At 40.5% G+C, this 17889-nt stretch overlaps 1 protein-coding gene and 1 long non-coding RNA gene across 5 annotated transcripts in view; one reads left to right on the top strand and one right to left on the bottom strand.

The window, feature by feature from the left end:
• Positions 1-17889, bottom strand: part of GABRB1 (gamma-aminobutyric acid type A receptor subunit beta1) — a 131970-nt gene that overhangs the window by 100383 nt on the left and 13698 nt on the right. For 3 of the 4 annotated variants that reach the window (XR_002464974.3, XM_031504751.2, XM_021525618.3), the window contains exons 1-3: positions 13349-13426; positions 13166-13257; positions 13022-13089 (exon numbers count right to left, since the gene is read on the bottom strand). Coding sequence is in view for 3 of the 4 variants with exons in the window: in XM_031504751.2 (XP_031360611.1) it covers positions 13022-13089; positions 13166-13238 (141 nt within the window). In the remaining variant the exon portion in view is untranslated. Of the gene's footprint in view, positions 1-13021; positions 13090-13165; positions 13258-13348; positions 13427-17889 lie in introns of those variants that run through there. The other variant, XM_031504750.2, reaches the window with a different exon arrangement.
• On the top strand, positions 14806-16689 carry LOC144246218 (uncharacterized). The gene is made up of 2 exons (XR_013339885.1): positions 14806-15918; positions 15992-16689. It is a non-coding gene; the product is annotated as an uncharacterized LOC144246218 (long non-coding RNA).

The following is a 17889-nucleotide window of genomic DNA, read 5'->3' as shown; positions in this document are numbered from 1 at the left end:
AAAAAACTTAAGGGAAAAAAGCACTAATGAATGTAAAACAAAAGAGAAAAAAATTACTGCTTTCCTTTCGTGAAAGGAGCAGATGCTTATATGTGATACCAAAGTCATAAAATGAATAGATGAGAAATAATGTCTTGGAGTCAAGGAGAACACCCTGACTGAGATAGGGAAGGACTGTTCAACAATGTTCTGATTTTAGCTCCTGTAAGAACAGTAAATACACAATGAAGGGTAGGATTCTCCTCACTTAGTGGATGGACTAGGTTAGATAACTTCTCTCATTTCACACTTTACTCTTAACAAATATATCAGGTTTTGACATGGATCTAAATATCTTGTCATTCTTAGGTCCTGTCATTCATTCAGTATCTTTAAGCAGCTATAACACCAGTTCACTCACTTAAAGGGACATCTTGCAAAGTGCATGAAAATTTCCAGTTGGCACACACCAACCATATTATCTTGTGTTGCCTTTGACTGGTCTTTCTCATAGAGACATGGCCAAAATAATGAATCCAATATGCAATTTTATGCACCAAACCACAAGATCCATACAGTTTTCAGATGCCTTTACATTAGTTGTGCAACTGGTCTGGTCATGTGATAATGCTTGAATCCTGAGATTAAGAATTGCTAAGTGAAAAAAGTGCTCCTTGTTTTGAATTTAAGGAGTAACATACTATAAAGCAGGGGAAAAAAAAAATCCTTGTCAAGGTTTCATACTGCCTAACTTTAGCCTCTTAACCTTAAAGAAATACTAGCATAGGCTTTGTATGATAGGATTAATAAAGAAAGAGATAAGGATACTTCAAACAAATTATTTAGAGGAGGAAGGAAAACTTTCCTCTTTGTCAGTTTAAGGAGCCTGCATAACCTCTCTGGTGAGCAGACTGATAACAGATGAAGACATTTGGCACTACTGCACTCAATCCTCATTCCAGCATATCAGTAGCAGTGGTTTCATAACTGAAGTCCTTGACTTCCTCATCTACCCAGGAACTAAAACAAGATATCTACAATCTTTTACCCCAGGGATGGCTGACTTTAAAAGTGCTACTCCTAGCATAAGACACAATTTACCAAGAGGCCAAAGGGCTGAAACTGCAGTGCAGAGTTGTCTAAGAGCACACTGGGCCTTGCACTGACAGAGCACCCAGTGAAGTAAGTGTCCACTCTAGAAATAAGAATGGCAGGCCTGGGAAGAATATTTTCAGTTATCAGCCACACACTTTGCATGAAGGCTATTGTTTGTTAGGGTGCACTAAAACTCTTTCACAAATACCTAAAGAAAAACGTCCTTTCCACAGAGGGGAATTTCTGCTTGTGCTAACTGCTCTGGTGTGTGGACAAAAAGCAGAATTTATGCCAGTCTTTATTGTTTCTTCCTCCCCACATGCCAGCCTTGCAGTATGTTACAAAAGACAATATGAGGACTGAGGAATAAATGTGAATATCTGCCACCTCTCTAATGATTAGAAAAACCTTCTGCTTTTGGATGTTATCATGTTCCAAAAATGGGAAAATAATGTTCTGAAATTAAGCAAGGTTACATAGCCTTCCTAACAGAATAATCATGCAAGTTGCTTACCTGTTCTGTTAATCACAAGAAATAGGCATTTAGTGGCATGAAACACTAAACAGAAAGAAAGAGAAAGCTTCATGCTTTGATGTCTGATTCTTCTGACAAATTACTATAATTATTGTCTTCTCCTGTGAAACCATCTGCAAACAATATATCATTAATTATTAGATATGTAAGCTAAATAAATAATGAATACATGAAGATTTCCCAAGCCAGTGGAGAATCGTATGTGCTTTGAAAGCTAATGCTGACAAAATGTGCATGATGCTGTGTGGTATTCAGAAACTTCTCTTTATTCGTATATTCACTATGTTCATCTGAAAACCTACTGTACTGGGCAAAGTACTGTGATGAGTGAAGTTAAATTCACAGTTGCCTCTTGATATATCACAATATGTCATCCAGCAATACCACTGAGGACATCTTGTGCTTTCTTGGGATTTCTCACTAGGTCAGTAAGAAATAAATTTCTGTCAGGACTGCAGGAGCATTGTTGTAGAGATGTAGGAACAGACCAGCTGGGTCATAAGCCATGATGCTGTGTTAAAATAATTGGTCACAGGGGATATATTCTTCTTTTAGCTGCAGGCCGTATGCCTTTTTTTTCCATCTCAGTGTGCAGAAACTTGCTCACTGTCCAAATGAATGCTCATACAATGCATTTAATTCCCATACTATCCCTGCAAGGTAGAAATCTTAACAGAGAAGCAACTGAAGGCCAGAGAAATTAAAACAAACAAACCAATGGGGATGGGGGGGGAAATCCACGTAAGGACAGAAATTTACACTTTGGTTCCACTCAGTATCTCTCCCCTGAGACTCCTTCCTTCCATAAAGCAAACATATAACCCCTGTAGGCACTGATCTCCTGCTGAACACCAGAGTGAAATCCAAGACACTGGCCTCCAAAAGACTTTCTTAGCATGACCCAAGCAACCTGAATCACTGCCTTTTTCTTTGGAATAATGACCTCCACTCACAGCTTTGTTTTGCTGCTACAATGACTGTTGTGATTTCCAGGAGGAAGAGGCATTAACACCCATACACTTTCCCAGTTTCAGTACAAAATTCAAAGCTCCTATTATGGATCTATTTTGATTTCTTTTTTAAAGTCAAATATACAAATAAAATCAAAGGTACATACAAAGAACAGATTCCCACTTTAAAAATTTTAAAACTTGCATGCCATTCTGATAATGTGGTTGTGGGCATGAATAATAAAAAAGAAAACACATAGGTAATTGTTCATGTTCATTTTGTTTCCACAGGATCTGCCTCAGTATAGACTAAGGAGACTGAGGTCTCAGACTACTCTTAGAAAGACTTGATAGATTCTTATATAGCAATGTTTAAATTATACCACCATAAAATGGTTATGGCTGGAAGGGACAAGACCACCTAGCTCTAACCTCCCTGCCACGGACAGGGACAGCCTTCACTAGACCAGGCTGCTCAGAGCCCCATCCAACCTGGCATTGGACACTTCCAGGGATGGGGAATCCACAGCTTCTGGGCCGCCTATTCCAGTGCCTCACCACCTTCACAGTAAAGAATCTCTTCCCAATATCTTATCTAATCCTATTCTCTTTTTGTTTAAAGCCATTAACCAGTGTCCTGTCACTACATGCCCTTGTAAAAATGCCCCTTCATCTTTCTTGTAGGCTGCTTTAGGGACTGGAAGGCTGCAATTAGGTTACCCCTGGTCTCTTCTCCAGGTTGAACAATCCCAATTCTTCATATGAGAGCTGCTCCATCCCTCTAACCATTTTGGTGGCCTCCTCTGGACTTGCTTCCATAAGTCCATGTCCTTCCTGTGCTGGACCCCAGAGCTGGACACAGCACACCAGGTGGGCTCTCACCAGAGCGGAGCAGAGGGACAGAATCCCCTCCCACCTCTGTGTGCAGCCCAGGACTTGTTTGGCTTTCTGGGCTGTGAGTGCCCATGGCTGGGTCATGTCCAGCCTCTCATCCACCAGCACCCCCAAATCCTTCTCAACAGGGCTGCTCTTGATCTGTTCATCCCCCAGCCTGTGCTGATACTGGGGATTGCTCCAACCCTTAATTTAAACACTAGGCTAGGATGCATGAATACAGCAGTTGGAAAATAGTAAAAATGCTTCAAGGAAAACCAAGCTGTCTGCAAGCCAAGACTCCACAATGACAGAGAATATATTTCCATAAGGGTAACAGACTTCTTGTTTTTTCTCACTTGCTCATTTTCATTCTTTTTTGCATTTTGCTTCTCAGAGGCATCATCATAACAATTAAGCATTTTTGAAAGTTTTTTTCTTGATGTCTGTGTGTGTTCAGAACAGTTTCTTTTGTCTTGAGTTTACATATGTTACTGGCAGAATTTTGCCAAGAAAATACAGTTACTGCAGGAAAGTATAATCGCCTTGAATACAGTTGGTTTGACTCATTACTGATTCAACTTCACTGATTTCCAGAGGAACCTAACTAAAGAACAAGGTGAGCTGGGCATGTCAATGCTCCAAGTACTCTAGAGAAGCCCTTTGGAGCTGATATTCAGAAGTGGAAAAACAGCTAATACATGGGAACAATCTGTTCCCCTACCAAGATGTCAAATATATTTTTCCTTCTATAGTATTTCTATAATAGATGACTCATGAGCACATGGATATATATAAATCTTAGCTAATAAAGTATTTCAACCAAACTGTATTGGTTCAAAATTTCATTTGGCTTGCTGTTGCATAAAGTTTGTCCAGCTTCTTGCTCCTGAGTTCCTGAATATTGCAACATGTTGTACTGATCATTTCTGTTTACTGGAAGTTACATGAAATACCAACTTTTCCATTTTGTTGGAATAAAAAATAAAAAAATTATGCATACATTAGGTATGCAGAGGTTAATAGATTCATAATGTTTTAAGTACAGAGTTCCATATTCTTAAATTCCTTTCCATAACATCCATAAGAATTCACTTGGATTACACTTATTGTAATCACTTGGATGAGAAAAAACCGGCACAATTGTTTTATTTCAAGTTCCTTCTAGCCCCACAAACATCCTTGGGAAAAAAAACCAAAACAACTATGCAATTAATAAAAAAAGTTTTGCCTGCATTGTAATAAGTTTCTATATAGAAAAATGATAAAACTATAGAAAATAATCTACCACAGTATTGCTATTTCAAATCTGTTGAAAAGAATTAGCCATCTGTCATGACAGCAGCTTGACCTGATGGCCCTGCAGAGCAGCAGTGAGATCAGCAGGGCCCCTGCTGAGCCAGCAGTCCTTTCCTGCCGAGTCAGGCCCTGATGCTATTCCTTGGCACAACAGGTTGTCCTCAGCAGTGCCTCTTCCACTTACTTGTTCTCTATGATCTGGAGCACCATTGTTGCCTGGATTTCCAAATAGAAACTGTGCAAAAGTCATTGAAACCATGAGGTCCCACAATAAACCCAGGTAATATGCTTGCTGGAGTAGTATGTCAGAATCATTTGCAGATTAATATTTAATTTCTGAATTTACAGGTGGCCATCAATCCCATGTTTTGTTCCTTTCATAGGAATCCAGTGAAAAAGCTGCACTGCCAGTGAAATGTGTTAATGTGAGTGAAGCCTCTGAATCTCATCCATTTCTCTCCTTGACCAGTGTATTTGATCAGTCAACAATTTACAAAAAAACACCAAAGGTTAAAGAAAGGATAAATCATAACAGAAGAACACAAGAGGGGAGGGTATCATTCCACACTTGGTTATTCTTCCATGCTGTTAAAGAACAACACAGAAAATTATAAAGAAACAAAGGTTTAAAAATTATGTAAACTGGAGAGCTGAACTGCTCCTGCAAGATGCTGAGCAAACTGTTGAGCTGGTGGAGCTAATATGGACTTCAATTTTAGTGGTGTAAAAAATTTTATTGGTGAGCATATTCATTGAAAACATGGGACTATTAGCACCTAGTCCACTAGGATGGGACAGGAGTCCTCAGTACACTGCAGTAATTAGTGCTTACAGAAGCTCCTATGATACACAAGCACAAGCACATCTACATGCCATTGACTTCTACTCATGTTACTTCAATTACACTTATGAGGCTCTTCAGGTTAAAATTATGCTATGAAATTAACTTCATTCCTCTTTTAATAAGATTAAGATCCTGCATAATATTTAGACCATTTATCTGTTCCAACAGTTTTAACTTTGTTAACTTTTCAGTTCTTTCTATAGGCAATTAAAAAAGGCATGACTGAAATTCTTCCATCTGAGTCAAATGGATTGATGAGTTTTAATGGAGAACATTTATTCCAACCTTTAATTAAGTTTGGCAGTCTGAAATCATTAATCTATGCTTTGAAACTATGTGAACATTTAAAACCATTCAAGTCAGTCTTGTTATAAGGTGGATGTCTGAGTGACAATGCAGCTATCTAGAAGCTGCCTTTGAATCTTTTAAATTACCTCTCCTTAGTTCATGACAAAAACCATTAAGGATTTGCCTCAGCAGAGGATGAAACCAACCTCAGTGTGACACTGCTTTGGCCAAAAGCAACCATTTAATCTTGGAAAGTTATTGTAAAAGTTGATAGGCAAGAAATCTGATCTACATTTTCCATCCCACAAAAACCTTAACCACAGTTATTGCTTAAAGAAAGAACCAACTTAAAGAAAGAATAACTGGTGTTATTCTGCTAGATAATTCAGTGACTCCTATGACCAATTTCGTTGTGAGCATATTTGCAGTAGTTTTACCTTTGGGGTGGAAATAATTTCATTTTAATATGTTTTATGGAGCACTGATAGAGTTGCAGACATTTTTTATGTGAGAGAATTCTACAAGCATGAAAATACATACCTTGAGGTCCTGGGTTCTCTTTCTAGAAGAAAATAAGGCATCTCAAGGAGCATTAAAGTATAAAATCTTTCCCGTAGCCATCCTGACTACTTTTCAACACCTGCCAGAAGACCTTATAGTTACTTTTTCAGCCTTTACTGATGCTTTAAAATCCAGCACACTCAAGATGGATGGGAGATAAAAAACTACAGAGAATTCTCCCAAGCAGCTGTTGTTTGGAATACAAACCAATGACCAACAAAACACAACAGCTGGGGATACCTCTGAATGAAGGTAATCTCTGGGTTTGATTTAACAGTTTCAGCTGCTGTCACAGAATACCTGACATCCTGTGAACAGGAACAGGTCTTTCTGGTAATAGCTTTTGAGGTTGTTACTGTTCCTCCACTGAACTTTCTCCCTCTTTTCCCAGCTCAGGGTGAACTAGTGGTGTGCGTTCCTTCTCTTGGTTACGCAGCTTCAGCTCCAGCTCTGTACTGAGCTGCAGTTGGTAGATAACTTATTATTACAGCCTAGAGGAGGTATGGAACTTTTCAGGCAATAGAGTACAAAGTAAAGCTGATTAAAGAAAAAAAAGGACTAAGTTTTGCAGTCATTTGAAATGCATGGCTTGAATTTCCTTATGAAGAAAAATTCTTAGTTTGGAAGGTTCTGATACTCTCAGAAGTCAGATGTAAAATCCAAAATAGAAGTAAAAGGGAAATGCAATTGTGGAAAATGTGAAAGCTTTTAAATAAGTACTTGCCCTGTTCTGCACACAAGAAAAGAAATACAAAATTTAATTTTATGGATTTATTTTTATTTTTTTAGAAAGTAGTGAATTTAGGAGAATGGGTCTTTTTGTGTTAATCATTTGTGTTCCTATTTTATACAACTACTTGGCATTGTGAATGGTTCAAAAGGTTTGTACCACAGAACTGTAGAACTTGTGCACATTAACATCATCAGCTGGATGTTTCCAGTGGTCACAGCAAGATATTGTCTGATGCATGTATACTAAACAGGCAGTTCTGGGGGAATCCTTTCATTTTCCCTTCCACACAACTAAAAAGCTCATCTCTTTAGAGGCATATCCCTTATTTAATGAAATCCTACACACTTCAAACTGGGTGCTAAAGCTGCTACTAGAGGAGAGGGTGTCACCCCTTTAATATCATAGCCATCATTACAATATGATTGATTAACTCTTGACTTTGGGAGTCAGGAGAGTTGCATTTGTGGCGAACTGTGAGTTTAACATTAGACAAAAGAAATACATATTTTCTAAAGGGCATTCACAGCTAGTTTGTCTAAGCCTTGAAATCAAAAAAGTATTGTGTCTGTCAGCCTAAAAAGAAAATGTGGACTACTGGTCTCAATGTTGTTCAACATTTGAAAAATTAAGATAAATCAGATTTCTGGATCATATGAAACAACATTCACATTATTGCTTTATAAGTTTTCCCTGTTTATCAATTTTGCTGAAGAAATGCTTATTCTTGTCAAATCAAAAACAATCCAACAAAACATCCACTAACAGTGACCCACTCATTTAACCTCAAGCTGCCCATTTCTACATTCATTCCACATTCCACTCTCTAATATAATTACTCCTGTTTGGAATAGACAGTGATGAAATGATCTGGCCTTCATGTATTATTACTTGATTAGTTTTTCCATATTTGCTGGAAAAATAATCAGTTACTGAACATTCTTATTAATATTAAAGTGCCTCTGCATGTCCTTCATGCTCTTTAAGACAGTTGCTATATTACAAAAAAGTATTTCTCCTTTCTTCTTCTGCATTACAGCTAAGTAAATTTTCATTAATAATTATTAAGCTTTATGACTTATCAGAAAAAATAATTAGTTTAATATAATTAGTTTATTATGGACATCTCCTGGTAAATATATTTAGACCAAGGACTATTTATCATCATTTGTGTTTCCACACTGGCTGAGGCTAAATGAATTTTTGACATTTTATATAAACCAGGCTTATGATTACAAAAAATGAGACTTGGCTTCTGTGATGCAAAGAGGCATGAGATAAGGTTCATAATGCAAATTTGGTTCGCTAGGATTTATTTCCTATGTTGAGATTTACAACAGCCACCATGCTAAATTCTCAGATACTTAATTAAGACAGGAAGGGGAAATAAGATGTCTGAAATTCTGGCTGCTCTAGTAAACGCATCTTAAATCTTTCTCAATCTCCAAAAAGTATCTTAAGATAACCTGCATACAGCACAGAAGTCCTTCTACCATTTCTGGGACTGGGGTCTAATGCACAAGCAGTGGCCTGCCAGGGTTAATGGTCAAACTTTCAGTGCCTTGGTTCTAAGCATTACCCATCTCAAGTGTTTATGCCCACAGATTCAGATTCTCTTGGCTAAACATCTACCACTGTAGGATGCCCCAGCCACCTGGACTAACATCAGCCCTAAAGTAAGGTGAAGGCCTTTGCTCTTCTAGGCCCTGGATGCTTCTGTGTCAAACTGGAAAACTTCTGTTTGTCTGTGTCTACATATATATATATATATATTTATAAACACGCATAGGTGTATATATATATACACACACATATATATATACATACATGCATAATAAATACATATATGTTTATGCAGTTGGCTTATTTAATTATCAACTTTACAAAAAGTGAGTTAAGCTAACATAAATTCTTTCTGGGGCATAAAGATGTTACCCAACAGGTTGGGATGTTAAATAAACTAACCTCTGCTAGATTTGTGGCTTTTTTTGTAGATCAGATAAAGGTAGGAGCCTTGAATACAAGTTTAGAGAAGCTAAAGAATTATACACTCTTTCCATGACTTCATTTACCTCTTTGCTGGGACATGAAACCTCCAGGCTGTGATCACAGAAACTACATCATCATTAGTGTAAAATCAGTATGGTGGGTCAGGAACAGTGTTCTCAATATAAAATAAAGGGCTTTTTTCATTTTTTTCCCTTTCCTCTTTGGTATCTTTTTTACCTACTCTATAAAAGGTTCTTTATCATATGCATTGTTTTAAACTTTAGGACATGTACATGACATCTTTTGCCCATTATAAAGGCTTGACCATCTTTACTTCAGTAAGGAACACATTTTAGAGAAAACTACAACATGTACTGCATGTGAATTTTTTCAAATCCAGTTACTTCTTTCGACTATTTCTTAGTAGATAAATACATTATTAGTTTGCTGCTTGCCCTGAAGCATGACACTAATTACTGCCAATCATTCTACCCATGCTTGTTCTTGATGTACAAGCAGCACCTTATGCCAACCACATAATGGCATCAGAGTAAACCAGACATCACAGCAGCTTAATAGATCTAGTCATAGCATGGTTCTTAACGAACTCTATATTCATGTAACTGTCTATTATACTTATGGAGCTCTGTCATGAATGAAAATTAGCTGAAAGTCATTAACTGAGACAAGGAGAAAGGTCACCTTGTGCCTTTGGAAGGTAATGCTTGTACTTACCGTAGCAAGGATGTGAAACTCAGATGAAAAAGTAAACTAAAATTTATCTCATGCTACATTAGGGAGAAAGCATGGTTAGAACCAGGCTATGGTCACTAGGATGTTTACATTCTACTTCTCCTGCTTGTTTGTTGTATGACAAGCTCTTCAGCTTATTACCTGCAAAAATCAACATAAGACAATGTATTTGATGTCAAATGGGAAGAGTCAAAAGACTGAGCATTTCAATTAATCATTCTGTAAAAGCTGATATGGCAGCTCACCACAGTATTATTGAACTACCAAGCAGGTATAAAACAATGCTATTTAATGAGCTGAGAAGATAGGGACTGAGTAGTAAGGGAGAAAAACCAGACAAATTGACTTCAAGAATGTGCAAGTCTTGGTTCATTAATTAAATAAAGTATTTCACAATAGTCTCATAGATTAGAACAAGCCACTTCAACCAGCCAAGCTGCTTGAACAGACAGTTACTACTACTGGTGCTCACAGAATTCAAAATAATTTTGTTGAGTATATCTTCAACTTTTTACCCAAGGACTGGATGTACTTGGACATACAAATCAGCCTGTTGACATGGCAGGCAGTCTACAGCCATGACCATGTCTCACCCAACACACCAAAGGAGAGCACCTCCTTCATAGCCTCTCTCTCTCCCTCTATAATCTTTATTCTTATGTATGCATTGAGACTGGAATACAAAATTTAACTCTGTGGGCACCATGAGTGTGATTATGTGTCTCTGTCACTCTGGATATAATGTTTCATGTTCCTGAAGAAAGCCAAGGGATAAGACAACTCCCTCCAACACTACTAGGGTGAGACTGACTGAGCTCTGATGGATCCTCTCTTGTCAGGAGGACCTCACATGATGAGGGCATTGCTCTCTCGGCTCCTATTACTGGTTTCCTTCAGCAACAAAACTGCCCTATTGCCAGAGGACACTATAAATTTAGATCTGAAAAACATTTCTGGCTCTGAAGCCACAGAACAGTAGCTCTTACTAAATAATTTTTTAAAAAATCTGTAAGACACAGTTTAAAGGAAAAGAAGATTAATGACTTATGTGACTGCAACATTAAGCATCTCAGATGCTGTGATAATCAGGCTGTGATTTTTCAGAAATAAAAAAAAGTACTAGAACAAAGAATTATTTTCCTAGGTAAAAAACCTTTTCTTCTTATACCAAGATATCAATTGCCTTGTTTTTGCAATGATGGATGAAACTACTGATCACTGTCCAAAACTAGGCAGACAATCTCTAACAACATCATAAAGACCTTGCAACACAGAACACTAGATACAGGTATATACAGGTAGCACTTGTGATATCAAAGTCCTTTTAAACTGATTCAGAATGGAGACTCCATATTTTGCCTTCTGGAATGGCAACAGCTACAGCTGGGACCAGTTGCTTCCTTCCACTGTGAGATGTGGTATTTTATGAAATGAAAACATTTTCTCACTTTTTGACCAGTTTTATTCACAGAGATTATTAAATTTTTACACACAGAGATTATTATTTTTACACACAGAGATTATTAAAATAATCCATTTAGCATATAACTTCTCTTTCCCAGAGACTGTGCAAGTGTTAGAAAGGAGAAGAAAGCTTTGATAGGTACAGCATGAAACTAAGAAATGTTGTGAGCTGGTGCAACGCAATTAGTGCCCTGTGAGATTGCCATTGGAAACTGTCACATCCACTACCCTACAGATTAACAGTATTTCAGGTGTTCAGACTTTACAAGGTAAATTCTGGATTTTTCAGAATAGGTATTTTTTTCCTTTGCTTTGTTTGGCTTTTTCCAGGTGTGAAAGCAGCAATCCACTTCAGTGCTGTAGAATTAGCTTGGAGTTGGAGTAGATATGTTCTTTGACTATTTTGATAAGGTCTATGCTCTGTTTCCTCTGCCTTATCCGTGTGGTCTGCACCACATTCCTCTCTTAAAGTACAATACATCAAAAGGAAGACCAGGAGCTGAAAATTGCAAAATGTTGTCTTTGTGTGGCACTAGCAGTCTGCAGTACTTGGTATGTTACACACAACCTGCCAAATTCTCTTTCCTCCCCACTCTACCACACCCATTCATAAGCAAACAAAACAGTTGCACACAAATGGAACCTGTGATACTTATAAAGAACAAGAGATAAAAACTAAGTAGGAAAACAAAACAAAAAATCTATGAAGAGACAGCTATTAACTAATTATACTACTAAAAAACTCCCCACCTTTGGGTAAATTACTTAAAATGGGCAAATATCAACCAGTGAAATAAACATTTGATCAGGATGGAAATGTAAGGTTTCCAAGCTTCTTTTAACTAAGTTGCTGTTCCCTTATGTACAGAAAACAACCGAGATTTTCCAGCGAGATCAAACATAAGAAAAGAGAGAGCAAAATGCCCATGATGCTGGCTAATACAACACGATTTTGTACAACGTTCAAACTTGCAACTGATTCATTGTTTTCTTCTGGGAAAAGGCTGTCAAATGAGGCAGGCACTAAAGTCACACTTTTGATCTTTAAACCTGCTTGTCTATTAGCATTCCTTCCTGCAGGAGAACTGAAATCAAATGCAGTATGTTTCACACCTGTAGCTATGAGACTTCTGATTTTGATAGCTGGAAGCATCCTTATGTACCTATTCTGCAGTGTCATTATTTTTTTACCATTTTACAAGAAAAAGAGTTTTCCAGAAGTCCTTATTTTCTCTTGGCACATTTTATTCAAGGTTACTAGCATGAAAAGTGAACTGCCTAACTCTTTAAATAATTTAACTTGAAAACACGCACATCTGGCCATCTGCTGCTACAGTTCAAGCAATTCCAGCATTTCCGACGGCAGCTGCTGACTACGCAAAGGGCAAACCAGGGCAAGACCTCAAGCCTGCAGCAGGTATTCTGACCAGAGCAGGGAGCTCTTCTGAGGTGCCACCACAGGCACGCCAACATCATCTCAAAAACGCAGATTACTTTTCCCAGGAAGTGCGACGTGCTCGGTTATTCTGTGGCAGTCGCTGTGGCTCGGTACGCGCATCCCCGCGCAGCCGGGCTCCGGGCCGGCTGCATCGCGGGCCCCGGGGCCGCGGCAGCCCCCGCACGGGCGGGGCGGAGTGGGGTCCGGCCCGAGGGTCACTCACCATGTTGACTTCCGAGACCACGTCGATGCTGGCGATCTCTATCCGCATGCCCACATCCACGGGCGGACCTGCGGGGGGAGCGGGAGGCGGCGTTAGCGCACCTGGGGGAACCGGGGAGCGGGTCGGGGGCCGCGGGCGCCTCACCTCCGAAGTCAGGGCGGAGGCGGATGTCGTAGCCTCGGAGCAGCCTGTCCACGGTCTCCTTCACGTAGGACATGTTGCTGGGCCCGTCGGCGCTGCGGGAAGAAGCCACAAGCGGGTTAGAGACGCGGCCGGGCGGCCCCGCGCCCGCCTCCCTCCCTCCGTCCGCAGCCCGGCGGCGCTCACCTGCGCGCCGTGCACGCCACGGCCAGCGCCAGCGGCAGCGGCAGCGCCAGCGGCAGCGGCAGCGCCAGCGGCAGCGGCAGCGCCCGCGGGCCGGCCCGCCCCGCAGCCGCCCCCATCCCGGCCGCCGCCTCACGGGGGACGAGCCGCGGACTGGAACTTGGCGCGGACCGGCGAGGAGAGACAATTCGCGGCAGCGGGACGCATGCGCGGAGCGGCGCGCCGCGGCCCCGGGGCGCCCCTCTGCCCTCCCCGGCTGCCCGGGCCCGGCCCGCCGCGGGCTGCAGCAGGCACCGCGGCAGCGCTGAGGGCGGCACGGCGGGGCACGGCGGGGCTCGGCGGGGCTCGGCGGGGCACAGCGGGGCTCGGCGGGGCTCGGCGGGGCTCGGCGGGGCACGGCGGGCTCGGCGGGGCACGGCGGGCTCGGCGGGGCACGGCGGGGCTCGGCGGGACCGAGACCCCCGAGCTGCCCTGGGGAAGGGGCTGCCGCCGCCGGGCGCGCCGCCCCCGCTGGAGCGCCGGCTTCCCGTCACGGGACAGTGAATAATTGTTGAGGGCGCTTCGGCGTGAAAATTCCCCTCGATGCTATGTTAGCCATGAAGTGAAAGGGGCATGCCAGTTCGAGAGAAATGGCGCGTTTTGGTGCAGGTAGCGTTTTGCCGAGCGGCGGAGGCTGGAGGACGCGCCCGCCCCGCGGAGCGCTCGGCGCTCCCGCAGCGGGGCTGCCCCGCAGCGCTGCCCGCGGTGCCCCGGCTACCGATCCTTAGTTCCAATGTTTTACCCAATGCAACTGATCTTGCGTTTAGAAGTTCTTCTTCCTTTTTAAGACTTTCGGAATGGGTGCTGTAATGTAATTTGGTCTCTCTTGTGCATCATTGCACAGTGACTGATCGCAGCCCTGTGAATAGCTTATGGCTTTGTCGGTGCCGCTCGCTTTCACCGCACCGTAGCGCAGCAGAAATAACATTTATTCTTTTCAGGTTCAGCCCATCTCCTCTGTGCGCTTCACAGTCCTGTGTGCGGTGCCCTTGGGATGCATATTGGATGCTTTTGAGTCGGCTACAGCGTCATGCAGACTTGTTTCTGAGAAATGGCAGACTTGGTGATGTTTTTTGTAGCTGAAATATGCCACGATATTTGAAAAATGCTGGAATATTGATATAGTTTGTGACACACATTCACAAATGTGATAGTTTTGAGTAGCATTTGGAACAAATTTTTGAACAATGCATTTTTCTATGAAAATTTGTCCCTTTTGGAGAAGGAGCCCATGGGAGTCCTTCATCTCACATCTGCTTTCTCCAACCATAAGTGTACAAATTTATGAAAACAATTATTTTATCAGTTCTTTGTAATAGAACATAATAAATATTTTCAATTTTCACTAAGGCATTTCATATTTTATTCTTTTCCTCCTAGTTCAGTAATTAGCTGCTGAAAAATGTGACCTCCGAGCTCAACTTGAGTCTACTTTAGGATTAGAGTTTTGTTCAATTAAAATTGGTGTGGCTTGGGTAGAGTGCTTTTTAACCAACCAACCAACCAAACAAACAAAAAAAACAAATTAAAAAAATAATTACCTATAGCTGTCTACCAAATAGTATCTTTTTAATTAGAGTTGTATCCCACACAGCCACCATGAAGTTACCTGAAGCACTGAATTAGGATTTACCATAGAGCCATATATTTTACTTATTGATGGTATGCAGAATTACATTTAGCTTTGTCATAAGCCATGTGAAAGTCAGATCTGCTTGTATTAAAGGGAGAGCACTGCTCTCCATGGCTTGCCAAAATCTGTTTTAAGGCATAAGCACAGGGGTTTATTCTATTAAAATTCTTCATCTGCTGCACATTTCAGGGCAGCTTTAGTTCAGAGGAGCTGTAGTCTGGCCCCTGGATGCCCATTAGTGGTTGTACTGTTTTAGGTGAATTTCTGATCTTACCATCTTACCATCTGGTCTGAGAAGGCATGAACAAAGCCTGTCCTGCAGGTCTCCTACAAACAGGGATGCCTCAGCCCAGCAAATATACTTCCAGGAGGGATGAGGATGTTCATATGGTTCTTGTTCTTACGGCGAGATGGTTCTTCTGAGAGCTCTCCCAACCAAGCTGTCATGGCTTATGGAGACCAGCCTCGAGCTTTTTCCACTGAGCATCCCAAAAATAAGACCCAAACTGTTGAAATTCTACTCCATTTTGTATAGTTTGATTACTAGGGACATCTGGGCTCTAAACTTGGGATTTGAAACAACTGCAAATATTCTGCAGTCTAGAGACAATACTGAAAAGATTCATCAATAGTGGGGGCTTGGGAACAAAGAGATGTATATGTTATTTTTAATAATCATACAAAGGAGGAACTGCATGGCATTACACTGCCATAGCAGAGGGGGCAAGAAGGATTTCTCTTGTCCTATAGGGGAGATGATGGAAACATGTCTGAGACCTGTTTTCCATTGTTTTCAGGACTGAAAAAGGTAAATTATTATCATCAGGACTTCGACTCTCACACGTGTTGCTAGCTGAAGTAGCCAATGAATTAAGATTTGGAAATTCTGCTCTCTTTGCAGGTCATCTGTTTCTAAGACAATATAGTGAAGTAGCCAATGAATTAAGAATTTGGAAACTCTGCTCTCTTTGCAGGTCATTTGTTTCTAAGACAATATAGTATGCTTTTCTAGGCCACCAATGTGGAAGAATTTTGATGTAATTTTGATAAAACACTCCATGTGACATAGTTCTTGTTTCAGGATCTTTAACAACCCCTTGTACAAAGAACAAAGACAAAAACATCCAAAATTAATGACTATGGGGAAGGGGCTAACAGTCAAATATCATGCCTGTTGTTTACAAATGTTTTATTAAAGTTTATACAGGTGACAAGACATCTGGTGATCTGGTTTTGACATGTGCTTCAAAGGGCAGCTGCTTCTGCAGTCAATAAATTTTATTCAAAACACAGCAGTGTGTCTTTCCATCCACTCCAATGGGGTTTGCTCAAGCACCCAGGCTGAGTGAAACCTGGTGGATACTCAACATGGCTTTTGGGCATCTTGGAATTTGCTGAGCACCCCAGAATAGAGGCAACTAAGTAGATGACTAATTTGCAGTTTTGGAAGTCAGGCTGCTTAGTGTCCAAAGTTTCAGGAGCTTAATCTGGAGAGTTTCAGCACTAGTATTTGATATTTTTAGTTCTCTCTCTCACCTCTGAGCTACGCAATTATAAATCTGTGGGTTTTTAATAAGACTGGAGATAACACAACTGATATACCAAGAAAAGTGCATGTCCTCTGCATGGAAGTGTCTACCTTCACAGAAATAATTAAATATTTCTATTGCTATTACCTTTCCTGTCCATTCTGTCAGTGAAATGAGCTCCCATGGCAGAGCTACCACCCTGACCCATGAGTGCTGCTTAGTGACACCAGCAGCATACTGAGGTGGGATGCAGTCAGCTCACAGCCTAGAGGAGCTGTAACCCCATTGTACCAAACCCAGTTTGGTTTTCAAACACCTGTGGTGACTTCAAATTCTGCTCTTATGGTCTTTTCTTATGGTTATTTTCTCTTACTGTTCAATAAATTTTCTTGAAACCCTTGCAAATGATAGTGCCAAGTATCTTTCCCAATAATTTCTGCTCTGGGTTTAGTATGTGTAAGGTCTATGAGATAGACATACAGCTTGTAAATAAAATTTTTAAAATATATTTTCTGGTCTGTGTTAGACAAGGGAGACCTTTTGGGCAGGGAATAATTTCATATTTGTTAGACATACATAAGCATTAATAAACTAAGCCAATTGAAATCCACTAGTTCTAACATATTAACCATGAGTTTTTCATATTCTAAGGCATATCAAATGCTCACAAGAAGCAAGACAAATAATATAATCATAAAGCATGATGCATATCCTATCCTGGGCCAAATGCATGTTCATTTTTTAAAATCATTATGTTTAAACTTTCAGGAAGGCAATTTTTCTTACACAAATTAATGTTTCCAATTTACTAAATACCTTTTTTGCACCAGAAAGTGCATATCATACAAAGATAATGTCCTGTTCAGATAATGTTGTCTTATTAAAAAAAAAAAAAAAGAAAGATCACTGAAAAAGAGGGAAATTTGGAAATTGTTTCTGTGTCCTTCTAGATAAGCTCTGTAGGCAGGAAGACCACAAGTTTTAAAAAATAAAGGGGAAAAAACTGCAAAAATGATGACTATGCAATCTCTCTCTAGTGATATTTTGTGCCTTCTTAAAAGTAGAATGAAAGTAGGTGACTCTGTGTTTCTGCTCAAAACAAATGGGGAGCTGTGTCCCTCATACTGTAGACTTTGTATGTGGAGGTGGTGACTGAAAATGTTAATATTTGTGGTACTGACAGGTTTTGAGAAACTGCAAATAGGGAGTTGAAGACTCAGGATGCTCCTAATCTGTGTCCAGTTGGAACTGATACAATTTCATACTATATACACAGCAGAAAGAAAAATGAGAATTCGGGTAGGTACACTTTTTTTTTTTTTTTTTTACTTGGCACTGAGCAG

The sequence above is a fragment of the Lonchura striata genome, chromosome 4 (genome assembly GCF_046129695.1).
Source record: "Lonchura striata isolate bLonStr1 chromosome 4, bLonStr1.mat, whole genome shotgun sequence".
Classification (NCBI taxonomy): domain Eukaryota; kingdom Metazoa; phylum Chordata; class Aves; order Passeriformes; family Estrildidae; genus Lonchura; species Lonchura striata.
The sequence above is the reverse complement of the archived record's forward strand: the minus strand, read 5'-3'. Positions and strand labels throughout refer to the sequence as shown.